General features: G+C 42.0%; 1 protein-coding gene across 2 annotated transcripts in view; it reads left to right on the top strand.

Moving 5' to 3' along the window:
• The window catches only part of VOPP1 (VOPP1 WW domain binding protein), a 60,140-nt gene extending 42,546 nt beyond the window's left edge, over nucleotides 1-17,594 (top strand). Inside the window, exons 3-5 of one of the 2 annotated variants that reach the window (XM_039336682.1) lie at nucleotides 12,035-12,112; nucleotides 12,951-13,087; nucleotides 16,681-17,594. In XM_039336682.1, the coding sequence (XP_039192616.1) occupies nucleotides 12,035-12,112; nucleotides 12,951-13,087; nucleotides 16,681-16,862 (397 nt within the window). In that variant the 3' untranslated portion in view covers nucleotides 16,863-17,594. The remainder of the gene's footprint in view (nucleotides 1-12,034; nucleotides 12,113-12,950; nucleotides 13,088-16,680) is intronic. The other variant, XM_039336681.1, reaches the window with a different exon arrangement.
• The last annotated feature ends 560 nt before the right edge of the window (nucleotides 17,595-18,154 follow it).

The raw sequence follows: 18,154 nt of genomic DNA, 5'->3' as shown, positions 1-18,154 counted from the left end.
TTCAGATATTCTTCCAAAGCCACTTTTTCTTCTTCAACAATCTGATGTACTTGTAGCATTCCACGCCCACCTATTTGCCTTGGTAGATAAAGTCTATCAATGTCACTGCGTGGATGAAGGGCATGATTCATTGGCATTATTTTTCTGGTCTGCCTATCCATTGCTTTTAGTTCTGCTTGAGTCCAGTCCACTCTTCCACTGTGTACCTAATAACGGGATTGCCCAGGTGTTTGATTGCCTTTATGGTATTTCCTCCATTGAGTTTGGATTTTAAGATCTTCTTCACTCTCTTGATGTATTCACCTCCAATCTTTTTCTTGACTTCAGTGTGCTTGATGTTGTCAGCTTGAAGGATACCCAAGTATTTGTAGTACTCTTTCTCATCCAGATTCTTAATGTTATTTTCGTAGGGCATCTTGATTCCTTCAGTTTTCATTATTTTTCCTTGTTTGATGTAAGTGTGGCACATTTGTCCAAGCCAAACTCCATAACAATATCTTGGCTATATATACGGACAGTGTTGAGCAGCGATTCTATTTCAGATGATGTTTTTCCATACAGCTTCAGATCATCCATATAAAGGAGGTGGGATAGTCTGGCAGATGTTTTTGATTTTGATAGCCATGTCCTGAGTTATTCAGTATTGTTGACAGAGGAAACAGTGCAATAACAAATAGTAATGGTGACAATGAATCTTCTTGAAATATTCCTCTCTTGATATTAACCTCTCCCAGTCTCTCACCATTGATCTGCAACTGTGTCTTCCATTGTGCCATCGATCTTTGCACAAATTTTCTGATGTTTCTACTTACTCCTGTTATTTCTAGGCACTTGATTATCCAATCATGTGGCAGAGAGTCAAATGCCTTTTTGTAGTCAATCCATGCCACATGCAGGTTGGTCTTCCTTCTCTTGCAGTTTTCCAAGATCATTTTGTCTATTAGGAGTTGATCTTTTGTTCCTCTGCTATTGGGGCGGTTTCCTTTCTGCTCAGGTGGAAAGAGATTGTTTTCAACTAGATGCTGTTGTACTAACATCGCTACCCACCCAATTAGTAAGGTGAAAGTTGTGGGTAAGCAGTAATGGCCTTAGTTACCTGGTTGTTGCCCCTTTTGCTGGTTTTTCATTATTGTGGTAGTTTTTCCCGTTGTTAGCCACTTTTCAATTTCTCCTCCTTGTAGTATATTGTTTAAGTGGTTTGGCAATGATTGGTGTATAACAGTTAGATTTTCAGGGCAAAAACCCATGCAGTTCATCTTCACCTGGTGCTGACCAATTTTTGATTTTCTTTGCTCTTTTTTCTACCATGTTTGTTGTTATTACTAGTTCTTTCATTTCAACTTCTGTTTTATTTGCATCCACCTCTTTTAACCAAGCTGCATCCGTGTTGTATTTCTTTGGGTTATCCATATCTGCTTCCAGAATTGCACTGTTTCTTCCTTGTCAGGTACTGACTGATTCCTTGCAGTTTCTCCATTGATGGATTGGTAGAAACGTTTCTGATTGGATTGAAATTGGAGGTTCTGCCTATAGTTTGCAATTCGAGCTTCATCTCTACTGATTTTCCTGGCTATAGCTGTTATTTGTTGCTTTATTATTTCCAGTGCTTCCTTGATCTTCCTTGTTTCTAAGTGGTATTTCTTGATTAGGTATTCTTTGGTCTTCTTGTTCTTCAGCTTCTTTTCTTTCATCTGTTCTAGCTTGCTTGCATGTGATCTTAACTTGCTGATCTTATTTTCTAGTCTAACCTTCCATTTTTTGTGGTGCACTGTTTGTTTGTTTTTCTTCTTTGTTGATTTTGCATCCCAGGTATTCTGTTATAACTGCAGCTGTGCTGTACATTAGTTGGTTTGTTTCTTGCAGTGAATTGGTGCTTATACTTGATATTGCAGTATTTGCATCTTTTAATGCTTGTGCTAGCTGTTTCTTTGGAACAAGCTTCAATGCAGGTAGCCTTATTCTGTTGTTTTTGTGCTGTTCTAGATGCTCAGTTATTCTTTGTTTCAATTCTTTTATTTCTTTAGTTAGAGGGTTTTGTTCATCCTGAGAGAGGTGCCTGGTTTCCAAATGAGAACAGTTGTATATCTTTGCTGATTCCTTCACTGCCAACTCCCCCTGGTTGGCCTCTACATTCTGAATTACTTCTGGTAAGGCTTTGATTTCTTTGCCCTGGGTAAACCTTTGCAGTTCGTCCAATTCTGTTTCTGTGAATACTTTATTTCGTGTTATAAATCGGCGTTGATCTGCTAGTCTCTGTTCTGTTATTTCTGATTCTGGATGTTGTTCTTTCCAGAATTGGTGCATTCGTTTTCGATATCCTCTTCTTGTTGGACTTGATCTGTAGTAACAGATCATTATTTCTTTGTTTTCAGTCACTGTGTATCTGCGACGGGTAAACATCTTTTCTTCCAGTAGTTCTGCAGCTGCTGGCCCTGGTTGCTCAGCCAACAGTCCTGAGTCCTGTAACCCATTTTTCACCAGATATCCAGGAACTCTGATATCTAGCGCGGACCTTGTTGTTGTTGTTGTTGTTGTTGTTGTTGTTGTTGTTGTTATTATTATTATTATTATTATTATTATTGTTATGGATCATCGCAGCAAAAAATTGAGAAATTGAAAAAATTGCTGTCTTCTCAATTTTGACTTTATATGCATTTGTCCTTAAGGCTTGGTCTTGTGCAGCCACAATTAGTCCCTCGGTCTCTTTCTTCAATTTTCCTGCTCTTAGCCATTGCCAGGTCTTGTTATTATCTGCTTTCCCAGCTATTTTTTTAACATATTCGCCATGTAGTGCTTTGTCTTTCCATGCCTCTATTCTGTTCTTCATTTGGTCTTTCTTGTAGGCCAGTTTGGTCTCTCTCTTATTATTATTATTATTATTATTATTATTATTATTATTATTATTATTATTATTATTATTATCATTACTACTACTACTACTACTATTATTATTATACCTAGAATACCATCTTTCCTATTCATTGATGTCTCCCTCTTTTGTAGCCCTACCACTTTGCCTGTACAGATTACTCTAGTGCATAGAACTGAAAGCACTACTTGGCTAGGCTAGGCTATTTTCATCCTTACTTAAACCTTAGTTTAATTTTTGTTAACAATCTTTAAATTAAACAAAAATTAAACTATAGTTTAAGCAAAGATGAAAACAATAGCCTAGCCAAGTAGTGCTTTCAGTTCTATGTACTCCTACAAGCAACTAATGTAGAAGAATGTTCTTTGGAGACGAGTGCCATGGGAAAAGCTTGCTGCTTCACAGAGGTTAAATAACAAGGAGGAAAAGAACTAAACCTTATGGAAGACAATAATTGATTATGTGTATATGATAAAGTTTTATGATAGTGGATTATTGAAGATTATAATTTCATAATGTGTATGTCTCACAGAGCTTCTGAATGGGACAGGATATAATATTGGTAACAACTAAATAAGCAAATGAATATATTCTAGCTAGGAATGGCAAAAACAGGAATCATCTTTTTGGTCTTATTTAAAGGTGACTTAATATTGAAAAACTAATTGTCTTTGTTTTGTTGTTTATATCCTCCCTTTGTTATCTTTACAAATAATTCATGGTGACAAACATATCCAACATCTCTCCTTCCTCTTATTTTTCTCTTATTTTATTTTTTATTTTATGCCAATGTGTGTATGAATTTCTTTTCACTGAATTCAACACTGACTGCTATCCACGCATCTTCTTTGAGCACTAGATGAGCACTAGAGGGCAGCAGAGCCTCATTTATTTAATTGACTAAGCTTTCTAGTGGGAAAATTAGAACCGTTTTCACTTCTTCTGTGCCAGTGTACATTTTCAGGAAAGCATTATACTCTTGGTGAAATCATGTCCCAGGAGTTTCTTTTTCTGGAAATGTCAGCTGGAGAGTTGACAATAAAACAGCTCTCCAGTGTAACAGCCTACCTGGACCCCACCAGGAGGTTGGCGGTTTTGAGATGTCAGCAATTGATAGAGGAACAGATGGAATGGTAAGACCAGAGGAAACCTCCTCTTGTGAAGCCCCGGTGGGGCCCAAGCCAAAACCGGAGTGCAAGAGTCAGCACATGCAGCCCTAATGGACTGGAAATAAAATGGAGACAGGCTGCAGGAAAGAAGGTCTTTGTTTATTTGATAGCCAGAAACTTCAATGACAGCAGCATTTTTCTGGGAGTTAAGATGTAGGTAGGTTTTTATACCTTCTTTGGGGCTTTGCGATTGAGATACCTGTTCCTGTGTAAGAATGTGTGCTTTAATATTTTAATATTTATTTATTAATATTTAATACAACATTTAATATTTTAATGTCTGTTGCCAGATTCCTGTGGGTCATGTATTGGTCATGGCTGGCTCTACAGGGAAGAGGGGAAATGTAGACCCTGGTGTTTTGTTTGAGCCAATCTTTTCACTTTGGGCTCATTGCCTTTTGTATTGCTTATTTGGAGTTTCTGGCTGCTCTTTGTTTACAAATAGTGGCCCAGTCTTTCTGAAAGGATTACAAAATCTCCATTCCTAAAGACTAGCCTCTTCAGGTTTCTGCTTGAGTCTGTTTTTCTGTAGCAGGAAGTTTGGGGCTGCTTTCCGCTTTTCCTCTTCTCCTTGAGGGGAAATATTCTATTCTGCCTTTTTTTTAATCTTAAGAATAAAGACTATTTTATTCTGGGGGGAGAGAGGGCTTCCTGCAAGGAGTAAAGATAAAGAAGATCTTTTCCTCCCACGCAGGTCTTATGTAGCAAGTTGCAGCCTCTCAGTTGCAAGTTGGGAAAATCAGAGCAGTGGTGATGAAAATATAAATATCTCAGGAACATAACATCTCCCTTAACATTAAACAGCTTACAGCTCTTAATATAGTTGCTTCATAATAAATCTATATTTCTTGTTGAAGAGTTTTTGTTGTAATTAAATACTTTTGGGATGCAGTGCTTCTTCTATCCACCCTGAGACTTCACTGTCCATGTCATGAACAGAAAAACATTCTCCAGCACTGGAGATGGATAATTCACGCAGTGGGTTGAGACTGTATTCCTGGCCAATCAGATCAGTCAGCCAAAGTTGCCATGCCCCGTCTTGGACCATGATCCTTTAGTCTTGACTGATCTGGCCATGCAGAGACATCTACAACTTTTGGCTCCTGGGCAGGTATAGTTCCTTTCCATTAGGGGGGATTTTTTCTAGTAGCTGAAATTGCTTAGTTTAAAAGTTAATTAGAGATAATTTAATTCAATTTAATTGACCACTCAAAAATTTCCTTGCTAAATTGTAAAACTCAGGAAGTCAGATTCCTACAGGGGAAACCACCCCCACTTAAAAGGGGGAAATCCCTAACTCCCCTCCCTAACCAACCCCAGCCACCTTCCAGCAGCCGGCAGCCGCCTTAAACAAACGGGGAGGCTCGGGCAACCCCTCGCGTTTTTAAACAAAAAAAAAAGACAGAAAGGCAAGCAGTTAGCGAGGGAAGCGGAGGACAAAGGGGACGCATGCTGGGAGGGAGATTGATTAAGGGAAACAGCTGGCGTGCGAAGGAGCAGTCTTTTCACTCCAGGCTGCTCAGGATTTTTTAAACGAGGCGCCATTGTCTGCACAGCTGGAAGCACGCGCAGCTCTTTGTTACAACCGCACGTGGCATAGGCAGCCTTGTTAACACATGCGCAGTAGTTTCCTGGCAGCGGCGGCCATATTTTTTGTCCAAACAGGGGAGTTAAAGTTCCTTAAGAAAGCTAGGTTCAGCCGCTGGAGTGAATTAATAGGCAAGCAGTACTGGGGTACTAAAGCATCTATTATTCATTCAGAGACATTCAAATCAGACACATAGCTACTGGTTCCAGGACTTGGTGTCTTCTACCTAAAGTAAATAAGAACCTTTCATAACTAACTGTGTTTAGTTGCCTTTGGCTCCTTCCAGACTTCGGGTCCCCCATTAGTGGCCCGTACGCCTCTGGATTTAGTGGTGGGTCCCAGGCATCCCCAGTCGCGTGCCTGTCCTTACCCACCATAGTCAAGCCGGGTTCCAGGCATTCCCATTAGCGTGCCTGTTCTTATCCGTGCACAGTGACTAACTCTGACAATTTGGCAGAGTCTGCTCCTGAGTTCCAGACGCCCCCAGTAGTGCGCCTGTCCTTACTCAAAGTTGGAGCTCTCCTACTACCTGGGTCCCCCCTATCGCGGCCCAGCGTTAGTGGAGAATGGAGGAAGCAATCATTCCCTCCACTGGAGCCCCGCCTTCATCCTCTGGAGCACCTGCTTCAGAGGATTCAGAATCCTCTGCAGCCCCTAGAAAGGCTGCAAGGAAGTCATCAAAGAAGGCTGACAAACAGGCAATCAGAAGACACCAAGCCCTAGAAAAAGAGTTTGACAGAGCCCAGAAAAGGGCCAGAATTGAAAATAGGCAGAATGGGGGAATAGGTCCTGATCTACCGCTGGGTCTCCCTTCATCCCCACGGGCCATTTGGTCATTAGGGAGCTCATCACAGTCCCAAACAGAGGGTGGGATAGGCGAATTCTCATCGCTCTCCCGATCCCCCTCCCCACGGAGGTTACAGGAAACCCCGAGGACCATGCTAACCACAGCACCTGCAGGGTCGCAGGCAATGGTCACTCCTCCTGCATTGACGGGGGATCTGCTAGCTACCCTAATAGCACAGGCAGTGGACCGTGCATTTGAGGCCAGGGCTCAAACTTCAAAAGCCAAGTCTCTAGGACTTAGAACGAGGCATCGGGAGGAAACGGAGGACCATCAGGACCTCTCCTCCATCTCAGACTCGTCGGTCTCTGAGGAAGCTTACCTGGACCAGCCAGGTACGACACAAGGGATTCAAATGTCTGAGGAGGAGGAGGACACCTCACCTCAAGGGCCGTCCTTCAGCGGCCTGTTTAACCCTTCTCTTTTTGTTACTATTCTGCGCAAGGCTGAGGCCACAGCCCATCTGGGGCATGGGACACCAGCGGAGCCTGTCACAGTTGACACGGAGGCTGAGCCGACGTTCGCCGAAAAGGTAACCACTCAACACCGCATACCATGCCCGACCATGTTCCTAAACACAATAAGGAAACAGTGGGCAGCGCCAACCTCCCTACCACTTCCTAGCAATGCGGAGAGGAAGCTATTTAACGTAGCAAGGGAGCTAGAGGGAACATTGGAGGTGCCGGTGGTGGACGAACCCATAGGTCCCCTGATATCGGACACGGCCATATCAGGAGATTTTGCTGAGGCTCTTAAAGCCGAGGACCGAAAGAGTGAGTCCAACTACAGGAGAACGCACCAGGCAATAGCTTGGGCTACCAGGGCGTCTACCTCCGCGTCCTTTTTCACCAGAGCCACACTTTGTTGGCTCCGTGAGCTACAGGGCCGGGTTCCCATGGAAGATATACGCACTCATCAGGAACTCAGCAAAATGGTAGCGGCCACGGAATATGCGTCGGACGCAACACTTTTAGCGACCAAGTTTTCAGCCAAGGCAATGGCGGCAAACAACACGAGCAGGCGCATCCTCTGGCTAAAGAACTGGCAGGCGGATACCAAATCCAAGTGGAAATTGGCTTCGGCTCCGTACCAAGGGGCAAAGCTGTTTGGTGAGGCACTAACGCCATACCTGACAGAGAACAAGGACAAGCGCAAGGTCCTTAAACACATGCTTAAAAGGCAGGACAAGAGACCCGGCTCCTGGGGAAGGAAACAATCCTTTCGTACGGAAGCCAGGGTCAACTACTTTCAAAATTCCCAACCCTTCCAAGCTAGACAGGATAGGGAAAGACAGGGGGACAGACAGAACACAAGACATAGGCAAACACAGGGAAGACGGCCCTTTCGGGGGAACAACCGCCCCTTCCGCCGTACCAGATGACTCCCGCCCAGACCTTCCCATAGGGGGCAGACTAGCAGGGTTTGCTCCCCAGTGGGAAGAGACCACCACGGACGTATGGGTCAGGAACACCATACGTCATGGTCTATCTCTAGAATTTCTCTCAAAGCCCCCGAACCGCTTCCGCCCGTGCCCCTGTCCCACAAACCCAACAAAGAGAAGGCTCATGAACGAGGCCGTTCAGCACCTTCTAAACATACGGGCCGTAGAGCCGGTGCCTATGAACCAGAGAGACCAGGGGTTTTATTCTATCCTCTTCGTGGTCCCAAAACCCTCGGGGGGTTGGAGAGCCGTTTTGGATTTGAAAAGGCTAAATTTCTACATAAAATACCGCAAATTCAAAATGCAGACACTACGCTCCATCCTTGGAAGCGTAAGGAAAGGGGATTTTCTGGCATCGATCGACCTCACGGAGGCATACTTGCACATCCCTATCTCTCTGGCTCACCGCCGCTTTCTACGGTTTGCCTACAGGGGGCACCATTTTCAATACAGGGCACTTCCATTCGGCCTGTCATCAGCGCCCAGGGTGTTCACCAAGATTCTGGCGGTTCTGGCAGCACAACTAAGAAACGTACCAGTCAGAGTCCAGTGCTACCTGGACGATATTCTAATCCAGTCATCGTCCGCCCAGCAGTCTCGGGCGGACCTAAAGTTAGTGATAAAAATGCTGCAGGACCACGGCTTCTCGGTGAACTTTCCAAAGAGCCATCTAACCCCAACTACGAGAATACTCCACCTGGGAGCGGTCATAGACACAAAGGAATGCAAGGTGTACCTATCACAGGAACGCCTCAGCAGCATAAAGAAAGCCGTAAAACAGGTAAGCCGCGGTCAGTCAGTGACGCTGGTCTGCCTCTCCCAGCTGCTAGGGAAGATGATATCGACCATAGCAATAGTTCCTTGGGCAAGGCTGCACTCAAGAGAACTGCAATGGTTCATGCTCCCGTTTCAGAGACAACAAATCAGTGCATCCCGGAAGAGGGTAGGCATACCTCTGAGAGTACGACACTCCCTCAGGTGGTGGCTATCTCCAGCTCTCCTCAGGGGGTCCCCCTTCAGGGAACCAGACAGAGTAGTAGTCACAACAGATGCGAGCTTATTCGGCTGGGGAGGCCACTTGGGGACCAAGTGGACACAGGGCCGCTGGTCAGCGGTGGATCTCCGACACAACATAAACTGGCTCGAGCTGCGGGCTATTCACCTAGCGTTAAGGCATTTTCACAGCAGCATAAAAGGCAGGCACGTACTGGTCCTGACGGACAACGTGACAGCCAAGGCCCACATAAACCGTCAGGGGGGCACACACTCTCGCTCGCTCTCGGCCGAGGCCCTCCTACTGGGGGCCTGGGCGGAACAAAATCTGGCCTCCATAAAGGCCGACCACATATCGGGGGAGGCAAACATCCAAGCAGATCTGTTGAGCAGATCAACAATAGATCACTCGGAGTGGCAACTACACCCGAGGATCTTCAGGGAGGTCTGTCACCGCTTCGGGCTTCCCCAGGTGGACCTTTTTGCCTCTCCTTCCAATGCCCACCTAACTCGCTTCTTCTCCCGATTCCCATCCAAGGGAGCAGAGCAGACGGACGCGTTACGGAGCCCATGGCCAAGGGGGCTCCTGTACGCGTTTCCACCCTTACCTCTCCTTCCGGCGGTAGTACGCAAGATTCTGCGGGAAAGGGCCGAGGTAATCCTTGTGGCCCCTTATTGGCCAAGGAGACCTTGGTTCGCAGACTTGAGGAGTCTCTCCCGCACGAATCCATGGCGGATTCCTCCGGAGAGGATCTCCCTCAAGCAGGGGGAGATCTCCCACCCAGAGCCACAATGGCTACAACTAGCCGTCTGGCTCTTGAACGGTCAATTTTAGCCAAGGGGGCTTGCTCACAGGGTGTAATTAGGGTCATACAGGCATCAAGGCGCCCCTCCACGAACCGTATCTACGAGGCCACGTGGAGAAGCTTCCAATCATGGTGCTCTAAACAGGAATTGTTACTCGAAGGGATCACAATTCCCAAGATCCTAGAATTTTTACTAGATGGCCTAGAGAGGGACCTCTCGCCAAACACACTGCGCAGGCAAATCGCCGCCCTCTCAACTATACTTTCTGCCAGCCCCGGTGAATCCTTGGGCAAGCATCCCTTAATACGATCCTTCCTCAAGGGGGCTGCAAACATCAGACCGCCAACCGTGCACAGGTATCCATCGTGGGAACTACCACGAGTACTACAAGCTCTTACCAGAGCGCCCTTCGAACCACTCAAAACATGTGACATTCGCTATCTGACCCATAAGGTAGCATTCTTGGTAGCCATCACGTCAGCTCGGCGGATATCCGAGTTAGCTTCTCTCTCAATGAGGAAGGACCTGTGCCATTTTCACAGGGACAAGGTAGTCCTAAGAATAGACCCTTCATTCATTCCAAAGGTCAACTCCCTTTTTCACAGATCACAGGAAATAGTCCTACCAGACTTCTGTCCAAACCCAGCTCATCCCCTGGAACAACAATGGCACACCTTGGACGTACGCAGGGCACTAAGACATTACATTTCACGCACAGCGGAATTCCGACGCTCGGAAGCGCTTTTCATATCCTTCCACCCTGCTACTAGGGGCCGGAAGGTCTCGTCCTCTACCATCGGTAGGTGGATTAGGGCATGCATCACGGGGGCATACCAGGCGGAGTCCTTGCAAGTCCCCAAGCATATCACAGCCCATTCCACAAGGAGTGCTGCCACCTCAGCAGCATGGGCCATGCAGGCTTCTATTGAAGAGGTATGCAGGGCAGCCACTTGGGCCTCGCCCTCTCCATTCATTCGTCATTACAAAATCGACAGGTACTCCTCTGCAGAGGCCTCCTTCGGTAGGAGGGTTCTCCAGCAGGTGCTAGACCAAAGTTGCACACGGGACCAGTCTATTCCCCAACCCAAGGGACAATAGGCTTTGGTATGTCCCACTGCGTGGATTATCCATCTCCAGTGCTGGAGAAGGGGCGTTGACTTACCTGAACGCCTTTTCTCAGCACGGAGATGGATAATCCACACCCACCCTTATAGACTAGAATAATAGGGTATATTTAGTGGAGCCAAAACGTCTTACTGTCAGTCAATGGCTGCGCTCGAGTCAAGACTAAAGGATCATGGTCCAAGACGGGGCGTGGCAACTTTGGCTGACTGATCTGATTGGCCAGGAATACAGTCTCAACCCACTGCGTGGATTATCCATCTCCGTGCTGAGAAAAGGCGTTCAGGTAAGTCAACGCCCCTTCCCGTTACAAGACCAGTGGAAGGTGATTTTGAGATCTCTCCACTGATGGCATAAGGCCAAAAGAAGAGATTCCACCTGGGAATATTTACAGTGAAATTCTGTAGTGCTAAGCCAGCATCTAACAACTTATGTATGCAGTTTGGGAATATGCTAATAATTTGAGAACAGAAAAAAATTGTGTGACTAATCGTAATAGTAATAATTGCAAAAGGCAGCTTTAGTTGGAACTGCAATGTTATTTCTTATGTTATTAAACAGTAACATCTGTCTGTCTTGGGTTTTGGTAAGGACTTGATAGGTGAACAAAAGTGCCAAATCCAGTATAAATATCTGGATGACTGAGTGCCCAAGCATAATGCTGTTAATTAAGTAATGAAATAATGAATTATTTTAATTTATTTTGGTTTTTTTTCACATTTTTCTAGGAAAACTTTCAGTTTTGCTTTTTTTCATAGGTATGCCTAGATACAAATGATCTCTTAATCCATGTTTTGTGGCTTGGCTTCATCAATATAAATATCCAGTTTTGAAAATATATTATTTATATTCATGTGAAATTGCAGATAGTTTTGTTTTCTTCTTTCCTAGTGTATCCAAAGTATAACCCCATGAATATGAATGAAGAAAAAAATCAGTTGTATCAACAGCTAAATAATTTTCTATCCTTGAATTTGTGATAGTTGATGATGAGTAGCTCTGACTTCTTGACAAGTCCAGATTAACACTGAAAGTAAATTTCTTTAAAGCAGAACTGTGGACCTTCCAGAATTTGTTATCTAGCAATCATGTTCACAGTTAAAGCAAGGAAACAGAACTCTAGCATTCTGAAATTCTACTTTCTTAAATCTTAAATTTCTTAAATCTAAGAAATCTTAAAATTTTTATCCCCATTATACAGATGTCGATCCTATGAAGATTGTTGTGGTTCAAGATGCTGCGTGAGAAGTTTGTCGATCCAGCGACTATGGTATTTTTGGTAAGTTGGTAAGCAACTAGCAAGGTTAATATGATATCCATGAAGCTTCTTTTGCAGTTAATTTGCTATGAAAATGAACTTAAGAGCCTAAGGCAGCACTCCACATCTGATGCTTTCTGTATCAGTTAAAGAAAAATTCCTGTATTACTAACTATGACAGATAGATTCAAGTAATTAATACAATCTGATACCTACCTTCATGTAAGTAAGCTTCATTCATTTCAATGGGCTATAGAATCCAATAAAGTATATGGGTATAACAAGAATAGAAGATTAAATCTGGAACAAGAGTCATAGTTCTCTTTGGGCATGTACAAGCTTAGAAGGAGTGAATAGCATCAAGGTAAGCATCTCTTTCACATCATGAAGGCTCTCTCTGGTCATCCCTTCTTCCTTCTGGATGCAGTCTCTAACTCCCTAAAGATCAGAAGATCTTTCTCTCCCTCTGACCAACCTGGGATTGAGCAATCCTCAAAGTTTAGACTAGATGGCTATTATGTGAATATGCAACAACTATTAGTTTCATTGAGATGTGGAAAGGTTGTGGAAAAAACTCTTAATGTATTTTCATGTCCAAAATGCTCAAATATTTGGCCAACTGGGGGAAGCTCTAGGGACCAAAAAACTAATGCTAAGCAAGTTGAAATTTATATACTCTACCTAAACAGTATTGAAGCATATTCAAAAAAATCTTTCCATTTCCTCTGAGCCATTTAGATTTATTGACCATTGGATTAATTACTTGTACTGGGGTCAGTAATTAACTATGCATTAAATTTTGTAAGTAACCAATTTTTTTTAACCTGTTTCTTTCTTTCTCTCTCTTTGTTTTGCTCAGGTTCCTTCTGATGATGGGAGTTTTATTTTGCTGTGGGGCTGGTTTCTTTATCCGAAGACGGATGTATCCTCCACCACTGGTTGATGAAACAACTTACAATGTGTCATTCACTCGACCGCCTAACTCCAGTACACCAGGTTAGAGATTACAATTGTCTTATCAGGTTTACCTCTATTGCTCAATAATATAGTAATTATTTATCTCAATAATTACTGTCATGTCCTCACTGATTTGATCGTAAGGTAATATAATGCATTACCTTAAGCAATCTGCCAGACACCTTAATTTCAAGGCAAAGTTTGTACCATGAATGAATGGTGTGACTACAAAGGATCGTACAAGTAATAAGTTAAAAAACAGATTGAAGGCCATCTGGCTATCTCAATGCAAGTTAAAGCCATAGATGTTCAACTTACATATCTCCAACAGAGTCCATCCAAAGCAAACAGATTTGCTATTTAAAATTTGCTATTAAATTTTTTTTCCCAATATATCACCAGAATGTAATAAAACTGAAGAAACAGTGGGCCATGTAATTAGCTATTGCAAGATCACAAAAACAACAGCACGACAAAGTAGCAACAATACTGCATTGGAATATATGCAAGAAAAAGCATTTGCCTGCAAACAAGAACTGCTGGGGCCACAAAATAGGCAAAATAATAAAAAACGAAGAAGCTAAATTGTTTTGAGACTTTTAAATTGAAATTTCATAGTTGGGGTGGGTGTTTAATGAAAAAGAAGATAAAAGCACAACTGTTTTAAATTACTTTTCCCATGGAATAAAATTATTATTATTTTTGTAATCAAAGAAATAACACTAACGTCTAAGAAACCCAAACACATCAAATAGTTATCAAGCCAGCCCCCTCAAAATGTAAATACATTCTTGTTCTATTATATTTTACACAAACTCACACATAGGATTAAAATGGCACACAGGAAATTATCTATTTTTCTCCTTGTAGTTATTCACATATTAAAATGCTTCATTGCATATTGTTGAATACAGGTAATCCCCGACTTACGAGCGCTCACTTAATGCTTTTTTAAAGTTATGTGATGAGCACCCTTTAGTGCTTACGAGCAAGTCCCGAAATTATGAATATTGCAGCACCACGGCAGTCGTTCACTCTTACGAGCGACCACAGTGGTCCTGCAACATTCACCCTGGTTATTCCCTTCCACCCCGCTCCTGCCCTGGGTCTCCCTAGGCACCAGTCCTTCAATACCCACCCTACGAAGATTGATATCCTTCATTTTCTTGGCTGCTCCAGGCCTTTGGTGCATTTGCAGAGAACGGAGGCCAAAGGTAATGCAAGATCACGTGAGATCAGTTGGGCGAGATTTCTCTCTACTGACCTCGCGAGATCTCATGGTACTTTAGGCCTCTGTTCTCTGCAACAGAGAATGGAACTAAAGCTGTTCTCTGCAACAAAGAATGGAACTAAAGCATGACACTTCCTCATGCCTCTGGAGGCTGGATCTGGATTCCGGAGGCCTTTTCCAGGCCGCAGGGAGGCCACAGAAGCATTCCCCGGCCTCAAATCCAGGTGGCAACAGCTGGAAAAGACCTCCAGAGCCCAGATCGGGCCGCGGCGGTGGCAAGCGCAGAAGCATCCCCTGGCCTCAGATCCAGGCAGCAGCAGGAACCATGGCAGAGAGGAGACAGATCTTTTCCAGGTGAGTCCAGCGCAGCAGGAAGAGATGGGGAAGCATACAGTATCTTAGTGGGTTTCATCACTAGGCCCTCCATGGCCTTCCCCACCCCAAGATATTTCATGTTTGCTTAATGAGCTGCATGTGTTTGTTTTAAAGATATTTTATTAGGTTTTATAAGGATAGGGAAGGGAAAAGGTCGATATAGGTATTGGGTAGGGTTCAGGAATGGGGTTAGAGTGAGGGTAGATACAGTAGTGGGGTTACTCCCAAAACAATTCTACGCTTTAGCAAGCAGACTGTTGTCCGGATACAAATATTAAGTAAGATTAATTAATATAATGCTAAACAGTTATAGTCACTAAGAATAACAATAATCATGAAAGTAATAGTTAATCAGTAAATATCATTCATCCTATTAAATTTCACAATCCTTTCTTGCTAGATCGTATTGCTAACCATTGATAAAAAATTTTCCCATGTTTTAAAATAAACTGAGTCTTCTTTCTCTTTAATCTCTAGAGTTAGTCTATCCATTTCTGCACATTTTAAGATTTTCATGATTATAATCTGGTCAGGTGGTAGATTTTCATTTTTCCAGAATTGGACAAATGCTATTCTCACAGCTTTCAATACATGTAATATTAAATATTCATTCTCTTTTCCATAATTAAATCCTAATATTCCTAACAAAAACAGTTCTGGCTTAAATTCTATCTGTATTTTAGTCATCTTTTCCACCTGCATGCATTTTAATGAGCAAGGGAGTGATCTTGTTCGAGATATGAGATTCACTCTATGAGTTTTCAAATTACGAGTGGAATGGCAGGCTCCATTACACTCATAACTCGAGGACTACCTGTACATAAATTTTCTTTTAATCAGGGTAAAAACAATTTGAATAGAAGAAAAGGGAAAATAAATTTAAATATAGCTTAAAAGTAAGCATGTACTAAACTAAATATAATTGAAGAGGCCATACCTTGAACAAGAAGAGATCTTTAAGCATATACAGTGTAATATATACTATATGCTTCAAATTCAAACATAGACTGTTATTTTGTCCATGCATTACTCTGATAGAAGATATATCTTTCTACTGTTGAATAAGCCACCAGAAATACCAGGTCCCAGTTATGTTATCTATGACAGATTTTAGATTTGTGGAATATAATTCAGAATTAAATGAATATCTGTAAATCATGAGAGGAGAGTGGTGAATTGATACCATCAATGATTTGAAGTGAGTCATCATGTCACATCATATAGGATGGTGTGTACTTTCAGAGAGGAGACTCTGAGCCCTACCAGTCAAAAGGTATCTTTTGTAACATTACTCACTTCTTTATTAGAATTTAAATATATAGGATAAAGAGTATGAAATTATTAGAGAATTATATTGTCCCAATAAAATCTGAGACCATAGCAAAGAAAAACAATAAAACTGTACAATAAAAACTTCATTGGTCAGCACTCACTTTTTCTGAGGGGTATCATTGCAGCAATGTTCTCTGGATAGAGCCATATTACCATGTAAGTGCCAGATAATTTTCCAATGAGTTCTGAAGAGTTTCTGAGAAATCCATTTGAATTTCAAAATGAAGGCAGCCTTTCTGCACAATATTCTAGTTTCTGTTTTATTTACTTTAGACATTCTGTGAACTGAACTTGGTTCGGTTTCACATCCTATTACATAGTCTTTGTCACAGCATATGTATGATAATTCATTAAATACTAAGTTGGATGGCTGATTCAAAAAATGGTGATACAGGAACGAATAGAAACAAAGCTTGTATATATAATATGGCAAGTGCAGCAATCTGAATATGAAATTAGTAGTTCAAAAAGAAAAGAAATATTGTCTCATTTCCAAGTTATCAAGAAAAAGGATCCTCTTATTTCAGATTGCGAAATCTGATTTTCTTGATGGGGTATTTTTTTATATTTAACATTCTCTAAAATATACAATATAAAAAGTCTTGTGAATAGCTTGAAAATCATCCAGAATTATTTGTTTAGACATGGTCACATTAATCAATTTCTGATATTTTCTATTATGTCTCTTTTTCAGGAGCCCAGCAGCCAGGAATGGCCTATTATGCAGATTCAGAAGAAATTATGATGAATCCTATGGCCATGAGTTACCATGTCCAACCTAAGTCTCCACAAATGAACCAAGTTTATCCCCCTCCACCTTCTTACTGCAACACCCCACCCCCATCATATGAGCAGGCTGTGAAATCTTCCACATAATCTCTTTATTGAAACCAGCAGGACCTTGGTCAAAAAGAAGATCAATTGTGAGCTAACTAAAGATTTCTCAGAACTCTACTATCCTTTGCTATTGTTCCAACTATAGAATAATTTGGACAATAATGATGGACTTGCAGCACAGGACAAATTAAGTTTTGACGTATTCAAAATAAGAGATTTTTGTATGCTTCCCTTCCCAAACCTATATTTAAATTCCCTTTGCTGACCTTTTTAATTTATTCTCTTTGTGATTTTGATGCATATCGTAACACATGTTTGAGGGAAAGTATGGTAGCAAGCACAAAATAATTTAAACCTCTAGGAAGATATTCTATCATTTTATAGATGAAAAAAGAAAAAAAAACGATGGACTGAAAACAGTTGAATTAATTGAAGCAAATGAACTTATTAATAAAGCTTAGACAAATAGTTGATAAAGGAAACTTTGGAGGAACTGTAGTACAATATGTGGAAAACCTTTCATGTCAGAATAAAATCCCTTTGTTTCACTAGCACCAACATTGGAGGGAAGAAGATTACAAAATCTCTTGTGTTAACAGTTTGTGGAAGATGGGCTGCCAAAAATAAGAACATGCATTTTTCCTTTTGGGAGTGCAAATCAGCAAATTGCTGATTTGGAATGGAAAGGAAAACGCTATTGAGGGTCAACAATAATTTGCCAAAAATAAAGTAATAAAAAGAAATATGTCTAGAAAATACTGCTTATGTAAAGAAAAGCTTTGAAGTTTTAATATTGATTCTGGGGATCTTTTTACAACCCTGTTTTGGCATATGTTGTTTTTATAGGTATTCCTAATTAATTAGGTGTGAAAGAAGCATCTCAAATAGGAGAACTCAATAAGGAGTCCTGGTTGGTGGCCTGATTACAAACGTGGACTTGCTTTTATATATGAGAATATGAGAATTGACTGTTAAACAAGTAGTCCTCGAGTTACAAATGTAATGGAGCCTGTCCATTACATTTGTAACACAAAAATTTGTAGGAGTGAATCTTTGAAAGTGATTCACTTCCTACTTTCGTCCATCCATTTGCTAATCAAATATGTGGGCGAATGCGCAGTTTGTTAAGTGCACATGAGGTATCTCAGGGTAGGCAAGGCCATGGAGGGCCTAGTGATGGAAAAGGCCCCCAAGGCCTCCCCGATCCACTAAAATCCTTCATGCTTCCCCCTCTCTTCCTGATGCGCTGGACTCACTTATCTTGCAAAATCTGTCTCCTCTTTGCTGCAGTTTCTTCTTGAGGGAGAGGAGAAAAGCTTTGAAATGCTTTT

The sequence above is a fragment of the Crotalus tigris genome, unplaced genomic scaffold (genome assembly GCF_016545835.1).
Source record: "Crotalus tigris isolate CLP2741 ecotype Arizona unplaced genomic scaffold, ASM1654583v1 scf7180000017666.379230911805:20528666, whole genome shotgun sequence".
NCBI lineage: Eukaryota > Metazoa > Chordata > Lepidosauria > Squamata > Viperidae > Crotalus > Crotalus tigris.
The sequence above is the reverse complement of the archived record's forward strand: the minus strand, read 5'-3'. Positions and strand labels throughout refer to the sequence as shown.